The sequence below is a fragment of the Amblyomma americanum genome, chromosome 10 (genome assembly GCF_052857255.1).
Source record: "Amblyomma americanum isolate KBUSLIRL-KWMA chromosome 10, ASM5285725v1, whole genome shotgun sequence".
Taxonomy (NCBI): Eukaryota; Metazoa; Arthropoda; class Arachnida; order Ixodida; family Ixodidae; genus Amblyomma; species Amblyomma americanum.
In genome coordinates this window covers 145,224,302-145,241,859 of record NC_135506.1, presented here as the reverse complement: position 1 = coordinate 145,241,859, position 17,558 = coordinate 145,224,302, and the positions used below count along the sequence as shown (strand labels likewise).

The 17,558-nt window shown below is 46.0% G+C and overlaps 1 protein-coding gene across 6 annotated transcripts in view; it reads right to left on the bottom strand.

Moving 5' to 3' along the window:
* Window positions 1–449: 449 nt before the first annotated feature.
* Window positions 450–17,558, bottom strand: part of LOC144106417 (N-acetyltaurine hydrolase) — an 891,210-nt gene continuing 874,101 nt past the window's right edge. The window contains exons 7-8 of one of the 6 annotated variants that reach the window (XM_077639223.1): window positions 8,604–8,698; window positions 1,323–1,450 (exon numbers count right to left, since the gene is read on the bottom strand). In XM_077639223.1, the coding sequence (XP_077495349.1) occupies window position 1,450; window positions 8,604–8,698 (96 nt within the window). In that variant the 3' untranslated portion in view covers window positions 1,323–1,449. Of the gene's footprint in view, window positions 1,451–8,603; window positions 8,699–17,558 lie in introns of all 6 variants that reach the window. The other 5 variants (XM_077639226.1, XM_077639227.1, XM_077639228.1 and 2 more) reach the window with 5 other exon arrangements.

Sequence of the window (17,558 nt, the reverse complement as noted above, 5' to 3'; positions counted from 1 at the left end):
GAATTTATAAACTGGCAGATAATCTGACGTGTCTGTAGCTTGACCAAATGCTGTCCTCTACAGGTGACAAGAAATTTCCTCTCATCCATAGCCTTTTGCGCTGTGGATATTTCTCGGCCGGAGAGAAAGGAGAAGCTGTTTATCAACAACAAATATGCTTTCTGAAGAAAACATAGCCAAACACGCTGCATTGTTCCCAGCGTCGAGGGTGCGCCACACGTGCTGCACAGGTTGCGGTGCGCGAGTAGCAGTGTGAATAACCCGGTCGCTTCTCGCAGCTCACAGTCGATGCTCAAAGGAAGAGGAGAGCAGTAGAAAAAAAGGAATAAAAGCGCAAGGCCAGGCGAGCATTTATTCTCGCTATTCATTTGATCGGGTTGCTGTTTGCCGACATCCATCCCGAGGCTCGATCCGAACATTAACCTTCAAAGATAAAAATTTCCATTCCCGAGTTCGTCAGGAACTATATTTAAGATTTTGCCAATTGTTGCGACGCACATTCATATCAGCAGTCCAAAAAGCTCATCAGTATAAGTCCATCCGCAAAATTACTAGCCGATTCTCTTGCGCAAGTTTTCCCAATGATCACTCAATGACCATCGGTGGCTACCGTTGAGCCCTGGTGGTGTCAAAATGGCACATGTAAAAACTCTGTTCAAGCGCAACGTCAACGCATTCAATATTATTTATGACCGGAATGTGAGCTTGGATAGGCGCTTCAGAAATCTTTGAAAAATCTGAGCGCAAAAGAACGAATGATTAGTGAGATATGGCGCTACTAATTTGCTTTATCTTGGCTTCTTCACGCCGCCTCTATCATGCTACTGCTTCTTCCTTAGACTTCACAGCTCAATGAAAATACATCAACAACAATGCCGATAGCAACAGGAATCCCGGAGAAACTATTCTTCTAAGAAATAATAGTATTTCTTTGCTACTGAGGCGCGAATAGAATATCTGTAATAAGGGAGTAATTACTCAGCGTTCTAGTGTCAATTAACACAACAAGGGCCGAAATTTTTAAAGTCCTCTGCAAGATGTCCTGAAGTAAATTCACGTTCCAGCCCTCCAGAAAAATGTGTGTTAAAGTTGCCGCAAAGAAACCACTTGGATGGTCTTTTTAAACTGTGCTGGCTGAAATATTTTATTTTCGCGCATGCGTAGCGTGCAAGGTCTCAAGCCGGCGAATGTCAGAATTCGTTCTACAAGCTCGGCTTTCTTGCCTTCAGTGGAACGTATGGGCTTTTATTTTTAAGGTTCGCCCTTTATTAACCAATGGTAAGCGAAAATTGGGGCGGTGCGGGAGGATGGTGCGTCACCAGAAAGTGAGCCACGTCTGCGGGTTGGTTTGTGTTATGGCTCGTACAACTTCGTCCGAGAATCCTCGCCGTACCATTGCTGGAACCACGTTCAGCAGGATATGCGAGTAGCCGTGGCCTCCGTACTTCATCTGCATAGATATTGGCGGAGGTCAGGCGGCAGCGCTGAAACGACTGATTTAAAGTGACGGAATATGCAGCGGACAGCCAGTGATTTGCAAGTTATTCGCCACAAAAATGCGACTCATACTTAAGCATGCGCATACAATTCAAAATAGACAAAAGCTCATTGTACTGAAAGAGAAAAACCACTAGTGTCGGGGAATCAGCGTTTCATGGCGTTCTAGTTTCGCTTTCTGCTTTGCAATAAATTTGAAAAATGCTGATCATAAGGGTACTCGATACTAAGAATAAATTGCGTATCTTTAAAGATGAGTTGGTATTGTTTAGAACAGGAGCATCTTTGTTGGTATATTGAGCTTAATGACGTAAAAAAAAACTGAGGATATGATGCTCCAAACACATGGTTAGAATATTCATCATTTTTGCTCACAGAGCAACAAGAACGGGACACGGGACGAAAGACTAACACAAACAAGCGCTTCTTTCCGTTAGTCTCTCGTCGCGTGCCCCGTTCTTGTTGCGCTGTGACCAAAAATGATGAATGCTTATCAACTCGCCCAATTTTCCGCCTTGCTGAACATGTTCAGAGCTTTCTCCTAAAGGCGAAACCTTTAACACCTAGAATTTGTTTAAAACACTGGCTTCCTTTAGGATCTTCAAACTAAATGACAAATCAACAAGTGCTTGACCACCCACAAGCAAAATGGGGTGTAACGGGATGCATTTATTTTAAAATGTAAGATATTTGCTGGTCACTGGCCAAAGTCAAAAGATGAAAAGACGTTTCGGGAGCACTACGGCTTCCTTGTTCAATATGAAGCAATCCGCGCGCGGATCCGTTCTTGTATAGCACCCAGTAGCGTTTTTAATGATTTAGCATAGATAGGATTTAGAGTTCCGTCGTTCCTGTTTAATGTGTTATACGATGTCATTATGATAAGAAACTCAAGATTCTGCCGTGCTGATGTCTTCTTTTCTGTTGTCAATATCTTTACTTGATCCCTGTTAATACATGCTTTTCGCGCAGTTATAAGAGAAAACGTTTTGACGAGTATCACGTGGAACACTTGTAATACCGATGTGTTGTGATTTAGCTCGTTTCGGTTTAAAACAGCTTGTTTCGCTGTATTAAGCAAGAATACATGCTTTTCGCGCAGTTATAAGAGAAAAAGTTTTGACAGTCAAGATGCCAATCTAAAGAGGGAAATGAAAAGAATAGAGTCTGATTTTCGAAGAAACGGCTACCCTCTTTCCTTCCTCAGGGACACCGAAAGAAGAATGCCAGCGAATCAACCTGCCTCCGAAGAATGCGAGAGTACAGAAAAACCAAAAGAAAAACGAGCTGCTTTCCCATATGTAGCGGGAATTGGCGAAGCGCTTGCACATATTTTCCGCAAGCATGGCGTCAACATCGCGCACGTCCCCGCTGGCAAGGTGCGATGGCGATGGCGTTAGATGCTGCTTCCTGGTTTCGGACGTCGTTTTGGTGCTCTCTCAGGCGTCTCCTGAATTCCTTTGTTTCACCGATATATATTGATGAGCAATCGGCGCAGTCAATCTCATACACAACATCTGCAAATCTTTCACGATGGAGCTTGTCCTTCACATTCACCAGTTCTCTTCGCACCTTGTCAGCGGGGACGTGCGCGATGTTGACGCCATGCTTGCGGAAAATATGTGCAAGCGCTTCGCCAATTCCCGCTACGTATGGGAAAGCAGCTCGTTTTTCTTTTGGTTTTTCTGTACTCTCGCGTTCTTCGGAGGCCGGCTGATTCGCTGGCATTCTTCTTTCGGTGTCCTGAGGAAGGAAAGAGGGTAGCCGTTTCTTTTTATTTCGCTCTTTAGATTGGCACCTTGACTGCAGACTTGTCTGGCACGGTTGATCAGGGAGACAACCACAGACCGTATGTGAGTGACTGAGTGCACAGAACTGAAATGTAAATATCTTCCAGTGTGCGGATGTTTGCGGTAAAAATTAAATACAAGGCTAGTCGGAGTACGGGTTACCATGGTGTCCAGGAATGAGAGGCAGCCGTCGGTGTCCAGGAATGGGAGAAACCGACGGCTGCCTCCCATTCCTTGGCACCACGGTAACCCGTACTCCAATTGGCCTTGTATTTAATGTTTACCGAAACCCTACGCACACAGGAAGATATTTAAATTTCAGTTCTGTGCACCCAGTCGCTCACAAACGGTCTGTTGTTGTCTCCCTTGTCAACCGTGCCAGACAAGTCTGCAGTCAAGATGCCAATCTAAAGAGGGAAATGAAAAGAATAGAGTCTGATTTTCAAAGAAACGGCTACCCTCTTTCCTTCCTCAGGGACACCGAAAGAAGAATGCCAGCGAATCAACCTGCCTCCGAAGAATGCGAGAGTACAGAAAAACCAAAAGAAAAACGAGCTGCTTTCCCATATGTAGCGGGAATTGGCGAAGCGCTTGCACATATTTTCCGCAAGCATGGCGTCAACATCGCGCACGTCCCCGCTGGCAAGGTGCGAACAGAACTGGTGAATGTGAAGGACAAGCTTCCTCGTGAAAGATTTGCAGATGTTGTGTATGAGATTGACTGCGCCGATTGCTCATCAATATATATCGGTGAAACAAAGGACTTCAGGAGACGCTTGAGAGAGCACCAGAACGACTTCCAAAACCAGGAAGCAGCATCTATCGCCATCGCCGAGCATGTGCAAGAATCCGGCCACGAGATTAACAGGGATCAAGTAATGATATTGACAACAGAAAAGAAGACATCAGCACGGCAGAATCTTGAGTCTCTTATCATACTGACATCGTCTAACACATTAAACAGGAACGACGGAACTCTACATCCTATCTATGCTAAATCATTAAACACGCTACTGAGTGCTACAAAAGAACGGATCCGCGCTTAGGATTGCTTCATATTGAACAAGGGAGCCGTAGTGCTCCTGAAAAGTCTTTTCATCTTTTGACTTTGGCCATGCAGTGACCAGCAATCTGCATCACCATGATTCCTGGCCAGACGGTATGCCGTCAAACCCTCGACTACTGTAAAATATTTCTTTCTCACTTCTTCAAGTTTTATACATGAAATTAAAATGTGGTTTACTGTGAGTTCAGCCCTATACAATTCGCAGAGAGCTTTCTCTTGTTTTGTCACTAGGATGTTGTGTGCAAGGTGTGTGTGTCCAATAAGTAGCCGACAAAAAATAACTGCGGTTTAAGGTTCTTGATGTCTACATGATTTTCATTGTTTTGAAATAAGCTTTACAGAAAACATTTTGTTGTTTTGTTCTTCCCATGCTGCCTGCCACTTATTTCTGAGCTTACTGCACATTAACTTCAAACAATCCTTGTGAGGTATGTCACCAATTTTGCTCGACCAAATCGGGCTTGCGCCGCATATGCATCTTATTTCTCATTACCCACAATTCCGAGACGACCAAGCATCCCCAGAATATATAGTTAAATTATTTTTTGCCGATTTTGACTACGTTATGTGTGATATTTCCTATTATTGGTTATGCAGTATTTCTAGTTTGCAGTGCTTTGAGCATACTGATGAAATCGGTGTAAATGTCGCTATTTATTGTTCTTTCTTCCTATTTGTTCTACAGCTACGAATAGGGCATAACACTCGGCAGTAAAAACCGATGCACACTGTGGCAGTTGTGTAATTTTTCATTTTTTTTCTTGAATTACTTCAGTTCTCACATGATTTTATGCTTTTGATTCACCAGTGTAATAATCGGTGTATTTGTCATATTTCTCTAGCAGTGCAAGGAATTCTTGCAGTAAGTGCTCATGTGGCGCTTCCTTTTTATGTAAATGTGTAAATGTGAAGTCATATACTGAAGGGAGGCTCTACCATAGTGGCAAATATTCATACCTTTGTGCAATATCCCATAGGGTATCTAGTACTTCTAACTCTTTGCATCTATCGTCGAACGGCTGTATTAGGGGCCTGATAAAATGTGGTGTGTTGTTCGGTAATCTTTTGGATGGGCACTTGGTGACAAAGATGATTCTGTAGAGGACAGACCTTTAGGATGTACTTGCATGTAAGTGCGATTCTTCGATCTTCTGGAGCAGGCTTATAAGCTTCAACTTAAAATTTGGCTACCGGCGATGTTTTGTATGCACCAGATGCTAGGCGCAGACCAAGATTATGAACACGGCCTAATCTTTTCAGGCAAGATGTTCTTGATGAACCATATACTACGCACCTGTAGTGCAGCTGGGAGTGCACCAGAGAGCGTTAGATTTGTATAGGGCATGCTCTATCAGACCCCCATCGTTTTTCTGACAGCCCTTTTAAAACATTGAGGGCTTGAGAGGCTTTATTTGAAGGTCGTTAGTGTGTGGTAGAAGTGTGAGTTTCTTGTCATGAGGGATGCCGAAAAGTTGTGATTTTCGTTTTTGGTTGTGTGGTCGGGTTCAGTTGCTGACTGGGATCGATCTAGAAGCAATGAGAACATAACAACTGCTGTTTTTTGAGCAGCAAAGTTCAATCCATTTCTCTCTGCTCAAGAAGTTAGTTTATTAAGTGTGATTTATATTTGTTTTTCACAAGTAGATAAGCTGGAGGGAGTGCATGCTATACGGAAGTCATCTACATAAACTGAGTACATTATGGACGTGGGTATTATTTCAGCTAAGGAATTCATTTTTATGATGAAGAGCGTCGTGCGTAATCACACCCCTGGGGTGCGCCGTTCTATTTCGTTAAAGAAATTAAGAAAGTTGGTCCTATGCGGACTCGCAATGCGCGGTTAGCCAGGAGCTCGTTCAAGTAATTCAGCACCCTGTCGCGATTACCTGGCTATGCTAGGCCAAGGACGATGCCGTACTTTCAGGATTTACCATAGTCCTTCGCCACGTCGAAGGACACCCCAATACCGTGTTGCTTTTGGATGAACGCCTCCCGGATGATGTTTTCGAGGCGGAAGAGGTTATCAGCGGTTGAACAGGCTTTTTGTGGCGAAAGCGACAATGGCCACGAACTCGTAGTTTCGCCGGCTCGCATTACCACCGTGGTCACATTCCCACTATGCCCGAATTCCCACCGTGGTAGCACCGCACAACGTGACCAACCACGTGCCTGGTCACGTGACCAACCGCGTGACGAAACATGTGACAACTAGCCAGACAGGACTAACCTGGCCTTGCATTCAACATTAACCGAGGATAACCGAACTACGCTGTAGCTTTCGCCATGTATATCCTGGCATAGCCGAGCTAAGCCACTGCCAAATTTTGTAGAGAACGCTACATTGGCCACGAACTCGCAGTTTCGCAGTGCTCGCATTCCCACCGTGGTCGCACTGCACCGCGTGACCAACCGCGTGACGAACCACGTGACAACTAGCCAGACTAACCTGGACATGCAATCAAGATTAACCAAGACGCACCATGCTATGCGTTAGCTTTCGCTACGTATATCCTGGCATAGCCCAGCTAAGCAACTGCCAATTTTTTTCCCGCTATTGCTTTCTGCTCTAATGTGTTTTGGTAGCGAAAGCTACATTGGCCACGAACTCGCAGTTTCGCCGTACCCGCATTCCCACCGTGGTCGCGTCGCACCACGTGACACATTCCATGACTGGTCACGTGACCAACCGCGTGACGAACCACGTGACAACAACTAGCCAGACAACTAAACTAACCTGCCCTTGCAATCAACATTAACCAAGGCTCATATTTGAAGAGTGCAATAAAACAACGGGGCACAACGAAGAATAGACACAACAAGCGCTGACTCACTAGATTATTCACGGCCAAGATGTGTAGCTTTGCGATCTTGACAATTGTCACCGTTGTGGGCATGATGATTAGCTTTTGTGTTTCCTTTTGTTTTCCCTCTCCTCTGTGTTTGTTTTTGATACTATTTAAGAGGTCTTTGCTGTGAATTGAAATATTGTTGTGAGCCAGCGCTTGTGGTGGCTATTCTTCGTTCTGTTCCGTTGTTTTATTTCGCTGTTCAAATAAAAATCAGTATCAACTCGCCCCATTCGCAGCCTTAATAATTAATTAAGGCTAACCAAGCGATGAATTAGCTTTCGCTACGTATATCCTGGCATAGCCGAGCTAAGCCACTGCCCATTTTTTACAGAGAAAGCTACATTGGCCACTAGATTGCAGTTTCGCCGTGCTCGCATTCCCGCCGTGCTCGCATTCCTAACGTGGGCGCACCGCACTACGTGACTGGGCACGTGATCACCCGCGTGATGAACCACGTGACAACAACCAGCCAGACAACCAGATTAACCTGGACTTGCAATCAAGATTATCCAAGGCTAACAAAGCTATGCGTTTGCTTTCGCTACGTATATCTTCTTTCCCTAGCTAAGCCACTGCCAATTTTTTTTCTGCTATTGCTTTCTGCTCTGCAATGTGTTTTTGTAGCGGATCTATATTGGCCACGAACTCGCAGTTTCCCCGTGCCCGCATTGCGACCGTGCTCGCATTCCCAGCGTGCTCGCATTCCCACAGCGTTCGCACTCCCACCGTGGTCGCACCGCACCACGTGACCGACCGCGTGAAGAACCACGTGACAACAACTAGCCAGACAATCAGACTAACCTGGATTTGCAATCAAGATTAACCAAGGCTAACCAAGCTATGCCTTAGCTTTCGGCTACGTATGCCCTGGCGTAGCCGAGCTAAGCCATTGCCAAATTTTTTTGTAGTGAGACGACCTTGGGTCTTCCGAAAAATGCTCGCTCAATACATTGGTGTGCTCTTGTAATGATGCTTGTGTTTCGGGTGTCGTCAACATTGGAAGTGTGAAAGGAGTATGGTCACCAGTGAATTTACGAACTTTATCCCAGATTTTCTTTTAGGGTATATTGAACTGTTTATTGAAGACACACATTTCTGCCAGGAGTATTTCTATGCATTTCTTCGAACCTGCCGCGCTCTGACATTGGTCCTCTTAGAAATATGCAAGTTCTCTACAAAGGGCTACGATCGCAGAGCGTCACAGTCTTTACTTTGTGTTTTTTTTTCAATGTGTTTTTGTGTCCACCAAATTTTTGCTTCTTCTGTACTACTCCTGTTGTTTGCGGTATAGCTATTAATGCGGCCGATAATATGCAGGTAGTAAACTTTTCATTCATTTTATCTATGCTGAGGTCTTCAAAAAATTTTTTTCGCAGAGTGGCACTTATTGTAAAATGTTACCAGTCGGCGACGTGAATTTTCCAGCGTCGTGTTCTTGTAGGGATGATAGGAAAGGAGGATGATAGCCTGATGACAGCAGGCAGGTGCTCGCTTCCCTGAAGGGTCATTTAAAATATCCGAATTAAAATCGTTAAAAACAGATGGGGATGTGAAATCTAAATTGAGGCAGCTCACTTTTCCCGGGCTTGGGCAGCAACGTGTAGCTTTGTTGTATTTAAACGAGATACATTATTTGTGAATAAATATCTTCGATTGTTAGGCCCCTAGAGTCAAAGCGTTCGCCTCTCCAAAAACGGGGAGTGAGAATTAAATCCCCAGCTATCAGATATAGCTCTGAAGTTCATCAATCCGGTCTTCTAGATCTGCGATTGTTAATGCGAGATGTGGAGGAAGGTGTAAAGCACATACTGTTATTATTTTGTACCTGACGGTGCTGACCGCAACCGCCCCAAGCTTTGTTTTAATTTTAATTTTGTTTTAATTTTTTGTTTTGTTTAATTAAGCAGGGACGCCGCTTTGGACTGCAATCGCGACGCCTTTTGAGAGTCTATTTGCACGCTCGAGATCACGTCGGAAAGTTCGTAATGTCTCAGGATATTCTCATTTTGTGGACCAAGGTTGGTTTTCTGGAGACAAAGCTAGTGGCAACTGTGACCCTAGAATATGTGTGATGCCACTGTAATTCACCAGCACTCCTCTACAGTTCCGTTCAATCGCAAAAGTCATCCATGTGCTTTCTTGAAGGGTAGGACTGGATTAGGTTTATTTCGTTTATTGGCCCGCTATGAGGGCTATGTATTTTTTTTTTGCTCAAGAGAGCTGTTCCGCCGCTGTGAAACGGCCGTACTAGCGGCTACATCTATCACCTGGCCATAGGCGCTGGAGGCCCGCGGTGAAGCCTCGGGTGTGTGAGTTTCAGGTCTTCCCTGGCGGGGGAAGTCCTGCGGAGTGCTGACCCTTGCACTGGCGCTCCCTGCTTTGGAGATGACAGAACAGCCTTCACTGTTCCTTCCTGGGCGTGGATCGCCCTGTCATAGGCTCAGTGAATGTGGGCTGGGCAGGTGCCGGAGTGATGTATGGTGCACAGCCCCTGCGCACCACATCAGCGCAGTAGTTTTTGCGGGGAAGGTGAAAGTGTCCTTTGCGTGGAAGAGTCGCGTAGCTTCCTTAAATGTGATATTTGGTTTTGTCTTTTTTGCTCTTCCATGAGGGCCATGGCCTTCAAAAGGCGGCGTGATCGCGTTCACAGTTTGCGCAGCGTAGTGGTGCTGCTTTACAGTTTTCAAAAGCGTGTTTTGTTGAAGCGCATTCCGTGCAAGTTTCTCAGCCGCGGCAACATTGTGACCTATAACCGTACCTTTGCCATATGAAACATCTTCGCGGATTTGAAATGTAAAGTCGGTCATTCTTATACACATAGCCTGCTTCCATTGATTCCGGGAGTGTGCTCGAGTTGAAAGTCAGTAATAGATGATTTTTGGGCATTTCTTCGTCAGCCTTCCTTGTTTTGAAGAAATATACATTTATTATATTCTTGTCTCTGGGACCTTCAAGCATCTCTTCCTCTCTGGGGTGAATGAAATCCGTTTGCGAAATTACACCGCGGACGGTGCTTAGAGATCTGTGCGCACTGACTCACAATGAGATGTGCCCAATGGACGCTACGTAAGAAAGTATCGAGTACTGGGGTATATATCTCTAAGCTCTAGTAGCAGGTCACCACTGTGCATTGTTGGCAGTTTGTTGCCTGGACCCAAGGCATCAGTTCGACATTTGGAGACAAGGAAAGAGGACATTGCTATTGCTGGGTTTGCTTCTACCTCAATGTATACCACATGATAGTTGGGAAAGTTTACCTTAATTTTAAGCAGCCCGAAACACAGGGCGCAGTCGAAGCAGCAAGAGACGACACGAGCGCTATCTAACCGAACTTCTATTTCTAGAAGGGTTAGTTATATAGGCACCAAAACCAACAACTGAAACAAAAAAACACAAAAAAACAAATCATAAAATCCACCACGTCTTGTGTTTCGTGCTGCTAAAGATGAATCCATTCCAACTTGCCCAGTTTTCTGTTCTCGTTAAGTTTACCTTCTTTTTTTGAAAGAATGTAAAATTCTTGTACCTGTCTGCCTGAAATAAAAATTCACTCACTCATTCAAGTCAGTTGCCTCGTTCTGCACTGTCTTGTAAGGATTATCATTTTGTGGAAAAGGAGGAGCCATAAAGAGTGCGTTCTTCGGTCATGGTTCCAGCCACCCATCATGGAGCTCAGCTAGGGGGTGGGACAAGAACTCAAAATGGTCGTGCTCACGCCAGCTGTACACCACAGCTCTAACCAAATATGAGGCAACAAACACTACACAAGAAAAGGGGCTTGACTCGAGGGGCGAAACTTCAGTATGGAAAGCGCAAAGAGAGCATTTAGAGTGGCAGGGGTCACGGCAACACACACCACAGTCTTGTCAGCCTCCGTGTGCGTACATCCACAATGGCTGAGGAGGCAGCCATCGGTTTAGCCATTACAGATTCAGGGGCAGATATTGTCATCAGTGACTCGAAGAAGGCCATACACAATATCGTCCGAGGTAGAACCGCACTGTCCCTGCCAATATTCTTAACGAGATCCTCTCCCCAGATAGAGACATTGAATTGATTTGGGCGCTGGCTCACTCCGGCAACCCTGGAGACGATGCGGCTCACCGGACAGTGCACGGATCGATCGGCCGCGCGGTGGACACCTCCGCTCTGCGAAGAGCCAAGGATGGCCTATTATCATTTCATGATCTAACCCACCACTTCCTCCTTGAACGTGGGAAGTTCCCGCCCCCGCACAAGAGGCTCAATAAAAAAGCAGGAGATCCCCTGGAGAAGACTCCAAACAAATACTTTCTCTAACTCGGTAGCTTTCTCAGATATGTTAAGTCAATTTTCTCCCGAGAGCACACTGTTTGGACGAGCTAGACTCAACCATATACTCTCGGGATTGAAAGAGGATCCTTAACATCCAGAATTAGTGCAACTCCTGCTGCCAGACGACTAGGAGACCTTGCTGCGCCGCTCAGATCTGGACATACAACATCCTCATGCGCGCCTATGGGGCCGATAGTTGGCTTAAGCTGCTGGCCATCTAGTAGGGCAATGCAATCCGGCCCTATATAACTATCCGGCCAAATAAAGGTTTACTCACCTCTCTTCCCACTTTCGCCTGGGTTCTTTATTAAGGAGAAAGCTTTTAATAGCTCATACTCGCGGTGACCGTCCGTCCGGTCACGTGGCCTCCGGGTGACCATCCGTCCGTTAGATCGCCACCTAGCTCACGTGGCGCCACGCTTGCGCAAACTGCTCTTCTCCTCTGTCGTGAAATAAATTGAAGCGCGGCAAATTCAAATAAGCGCAATGAGTCGCAAACGGCTTTCGCCTTCCCGCATTTAAGAGGTATGTACTGTCGGGTACAACTTTGAAGACAGGAGAGGCTCCGCCCAGATGACCGAAGCGCAGCAGCCAATTGCCTCTGCGACTCAAGAAATACTCCCGCTCAAAAAATTGTGACTGCTTCTAAAACGCGTATTTCTCGGTATAAATAAGATTTGTGTGTCTTGATGAGTGGTTTAATAAAACTATCATGATGCAAATGCTTCAGAACATGCCGGATCGCGAGAGAAAAATAACTCCGTGCCTTCTACAACGCTGTGCGTCGTCTGCTACGGAGCGAGATCGACGGCACCGGGCGTGTAATTACAAAACAGTCTGGACCAATAGCATAGCATTTATATGTACTTTTTGTGTGTTTTCGCAAGCTTATTTTTTTAATCTTTGAGACTTATTTTTCAATTGCTACTTGTTTCTTTTTTTTGCGGTTGCGAACCTACAATCTCGTGAGCTCACGCACGTTCGCGCACGGCATTCCGTACCTCTTTTCCGCCATGGAGCCCAGCGAGGTGACATCGGAACGCGAGCCTTTGTTGCCGAACGAGCCTTGCGTCGCATCGATGATCCCACCACCAAGGAGCCTCGGCAAGAGCAAGAGCGGCCGCATCCTGAACAGCGATTCACGCAACATGATCTTCCACTGCTACACGTTTTGGCGTAACAGGGAGTCTGAACGCAGCGTAGAGAAGACGAGCAAGTATGTCGCTGACATGCTCGGTGTCACCGAATGGACTGTGTTCAGCAAGGCGGAAATTTGGGCGAGTTGGTAAGTGTTCATTTTCGCTCTCAAAGACAAGAGCAAAGACAAGCTGACAAGAGAAATCCTGGAAGCCTGGGCCATCCGTGAATCCGGAGAGCAATGCGTCAGCAAGCCATCGGTTGGCCTATCGAAAAAAGAAGTCAGATATCTGTGCCGGGATGCAAGCAGGAATTGATAAGATATCATTCGAAGCGCTGGCTGGTCTCTAAGTATAAATATGCGGCCTTTCCAATAAACGTTCACTTGTCAGTGCAGCGTCGTCCTCGTCTGTGTGTTTCTTCGATGTCATCGTTTACTTTCCGCTGCCATTTATTCGATCATGCACCAACTAGCTCAACAATCCACCTTATTAACACGAACGGGACACAAGACGAAAAAAAGGGAAAAAAAATAAGACTGTGTTCAGGATGAGGGAGGAAGTTAAAGCTTCGCATTTTTCGGGTGGCTAACTGATGACGACGTCGCGAAAGCGCCCACGCAATGCGCAGAAGAGAAGACGCAGCGCGAAGTTTGACAGCTTCACGTTGTGCGCGCTGAGGTCATGTGTGCACGATTTCTTTCGCCGCAACGAGATACCGACGGTCGAGAAGATCACTACCGAGTTTCTCGGAGCGTATGGAACTCCCATCACAAAGGCGGTGTACTGTGCGTCGCCTGCTTGCCGAGATCGGCTTCAAGCACGAAAAGAGAAGCCGCAACTCGCTGCTTATCGACCGGGATGACATCACCGATTGGCGGAATCGCTACCTCCGTGACGTGGAGCGCTACCGAGCGGAAGGCCGAAAGATTTACCTGGACGAGACATGGGTGACGGCGGGACACACTCGGTCGATCGTGTGGACAGACACCGTGGTGCAGGAGCGCGGACGCCTGTTCGCTCGAACAAATGGCCTAACGACGGGTCTGAAACAACCATCTGGGAAAGGTCAGCGCCTGATCGTCACGCACATCGGCAGCAAGGATGGCTTCGTCGAAGGCTGCTTGGATGTAGTCCGAGACCAAAAGACAGGTGACTACCACGAGGAAATGGACGGCAATCGCTTCGAGGGTTGGTTTAATGGCATTCTGCAGAAGTTGCCAGCTGGTAGCGTCATTGTTTTAGACAATGCACCTTACCATAGCCGGCGAGAAGAGAAACTGCCAACGACGGCCTCGAAGAAGGAGAAGATACAGGAGTAGAAGCAAGAACATCACCGACGCTGAAAGGATGATAAAGAAGCAGCTGCTTGAGCTGGTGGGATTTGTAAAGTCACGTTTTCTGAGCTACATCGTAGACAATGCAGCTGCAAGCGCCGGTTGCATTGTACTCAGGCTCCCGCCGTACCACTGCGAATTTAATCGTATTGAACTTGTGTGGGCCAAGGTCAAAAATGGCATCGCTGCGGACAACAGAGACTTCAAGCTGTCCACGGTTGACGCCACCTTGAGGGAGAAAATCAAGCAGGTAGCGGCGGAAGACTGGGCGAAGAGCATTCAGCTCGTGATGGACTTGGAGGCAAAGTTCAGACTTGACACGTCTCGGAGTGAGCACATTCAACCCATCATCATCCAGCTGGGTGGAGATGACACTGAAGAAAGCGACTCCGACTGCGAGCTGCATGGCATTGGGCCACTCGACGAAGCATAACGGCTTTTTTTAACGAAATAACAGCCTATGTTAGGGCTACCAAAATTTTTCCGGTTGGTTCGTAACAGACAACCATCCATTCCGTGACCTCTGAAATATATAAGCAGATCCATTTATGGCGCATTCCTTATAATGGAAGCTCAATTCTGATAAGCAACGTCCTGCACGCATTGTGCTCAATTTAAGGAGTGGCATAAAACTTGTTGAAATGCTCGTATATCTGAATTGAAACACAACTGTTGACTCTGATTATGTTTGGTGGGCTCAGAATGCACATTCAGGCAGCCACCATCGAGTTTGTCGGGCCCCATGTTGAAATAACAGTATTCAAGGCACGCTTTATAGCTCTGTTAGCAGTCTGCACTGGAAACCGCAGTTATGTCATAGCCAGTGCTGCTGCGATACCAGTAGTCTACACGAAACTGACAGCCACTGTTAGCAGCTTGCACGCCAAAGCATATTCATGTGGTTGCATTGTTTATTTTGGTTATCTGGTTCACACAAGTAATGAGAATAAGAGAATAAATATAAAACATCATTAGTTTATTGAGGCCCAAAATGCTAATTCAGGCAGCCATCGAGGAGTTTGGAGGGCCCCATGTTGAAATAACAGCAGTCAGAGCACGCTTTATGGCTCTGTAAGCAGTCTGCACTAAAAATCGTAGCCTTTTCATAGCCAATTTTTAATTTATTTATCAGACTCTGGCATTAACGCTAATGCAAGCACAATTATTAACGTGAATACCTTTGCTAGCATTTTTTTTGTCATATTTACGTACCGGAAAAATGCTCAGCAAGGTTCCACGTGTTTTAGTGAGTCACTTTGTTCATTACAAGCCGTAAGCAAAATGACGGCCAGATTCAGACAGTGATATTGGTGAGGTAATAAATGGTGAAATCTGCAAAAGCTCTCACAGCACTGCGTTGCTGGACTCCATTCACTAGAAAACTGCATTTGTAATGATGAAAGCGTCAAGACAGGAAATGATAATCCACTGCATAATGTTATGGGTACCCCCACATGTGACGGGCAGCGAAATCATCTATTTATTGAGACTAATTAGATGATTTCGCTGACCGCAGCGGTGGCCAAGTGGTTGAGCATCCGCCTCGCATGCGGGAGGTGCGGGGTTCGATCCCCAGTGCCGCCGGGTACCCACCGGTGATACAATGAGTACAAGCTTTCCCCTGGTCTGGTGCTCGGCTTATTTAGGGTGAAATGCTTGGGAAATGGGTCTCTGACCCCACCTTGAGAAAAAGAAAAGTACCTTGTGTCATGGCGCTCTTTGGCCTTAGATGCCCTTGCGCCATAAATATCCATAATCCATCCTATTTATTGAGACTGAATGAAACAACATCGCAAGATGCTGTTGCACAATATGGCTCCCTTTCATGTGCACTCCTGGCGAGCTGCCGTATGCACTGATGCATAAACACATTAACAGGGGTAAAAAACGAAGTTATTGCGCAAGCCACATGATGCTTTTAACATTTTATATCTGTCAATGTTTCTGTTGTCACAGCTGATAGAAGTTTCTTTAGTGCAAGTTGGTTAATCACGTTGCGACAACAGCACAAGAAGCAAGGTCAGAATAGTAGGAGAAAACACAGCAAGATGGCAGACTGAGGAGGCATGGTAGACAAGAGTGTAAGGATTTAATGACATCCAAGAGGCCAGCCCTGCTATTCACAGGACTTGGTGGTTCGAATGAGACGAGTTAATGAAATTGTAAAGGAAGAGGTGGATGCAGCATGCTTACAAGAAAAAACACAAAAATAAAAGGACAGAAATAGGAATAATAAACACATACACCCACAGAAGCACTCACATATTCACACACATGCAAACAAACGTGAGCGCGGAAACGAAGATATAAAATGCAAAAAAGGGTAAAATAACAAATATAAAGAAACATGCAAGAAAACATGCACACACATTTAATGCAGATGCGAGTAGAGGTATTAGGAGTCAGTTCACAAGCAGCTGTGCCTACTTTGTCGTACTTTTTAATGTACATATTGGCTCTGTTGCCTTCACTGTCCTAGGAATTCTTTAGAAGCAACATATCATAACAATCGAAAAGCAGCGCGAAGCTGTGTTGTGGGAAAGCAAGTCGAGCGCTGGCAGCACAACTGATGTGCGGTTGTGTCACAGCAGGCATTCTACAGCTGGCGCGTGCAGTGAGCGAAGAATTCTAAGCCATACAGAGACGCGACTTCATGCCAAGCTCCCTCGTAAAGGCACCAGTGTATCGGTCATAATTTTACATTAGTACTAATGCTGACATTAAGGAAACAAACACTGCTCCCACACGCCTGACCGTTAATAATCCAATGACATTCGCTCAACCAGCGCGTTTTAGTCACTGATTTTTAGCACTGGTGGAAAGTGATCAATCGACGGTGCTACGAAACACTCGAACGACGCCCTGCTAGACGCTCGGCTATCTTATCATAATGATGCCAATGATCGATCGTTTGCGCGCTGAGCTGGCAGCAATGAATCTTTGCGTTGGAGGTTGCTTCCGCAAATCTTATCGGTTGAGGAACTCGTAGGCTGGTTTCATCCGCGCACGCTTTTCTCATTTATCCCGAGAATGGTTTTGCTCCATCACCTCGCCACGTCCGACGAGAAACGCAGGGGCATAGTACACAAACACACCCGCCGCTCGCAGTAGGTACCAGACTTTTGCAAATTCTCCTCGTCGTAACTTCACTTAGGAGAAAAACAAAACACCATAGAACAAACACGCACGATATTTGTTTTGCAGCGGTGTGCCGCTGCGGGATCCTGTTTCCAGACGAAGCGTAGCGCAGCGCAGTCACCGATGTGCCTATTGCCTATTGCCAAGAACTTTGTTCCGGCGAAAGCCAGCGCCGTGAGAGTGAAAGGCAAGGCAGCCCAGATGTGCAAGGACTTAAAATTGGACAGGCTAGCGAGTAGCATCACGAACAGTAAAAAGAATGCGCTTACAGTGTTTTTACCGCGAAAACGCATAAACCGTCCGTGCCTTTTAGATCTGTGGTTAGCGAGACGGAAACGTGGCAGCTTAATCTAAGCAGATACCTGCAAAAGCATTTAAGTCAGCTATCTGTATCTGATCCTTTTCAAAATAACAGTTCAAAAGATGTTATT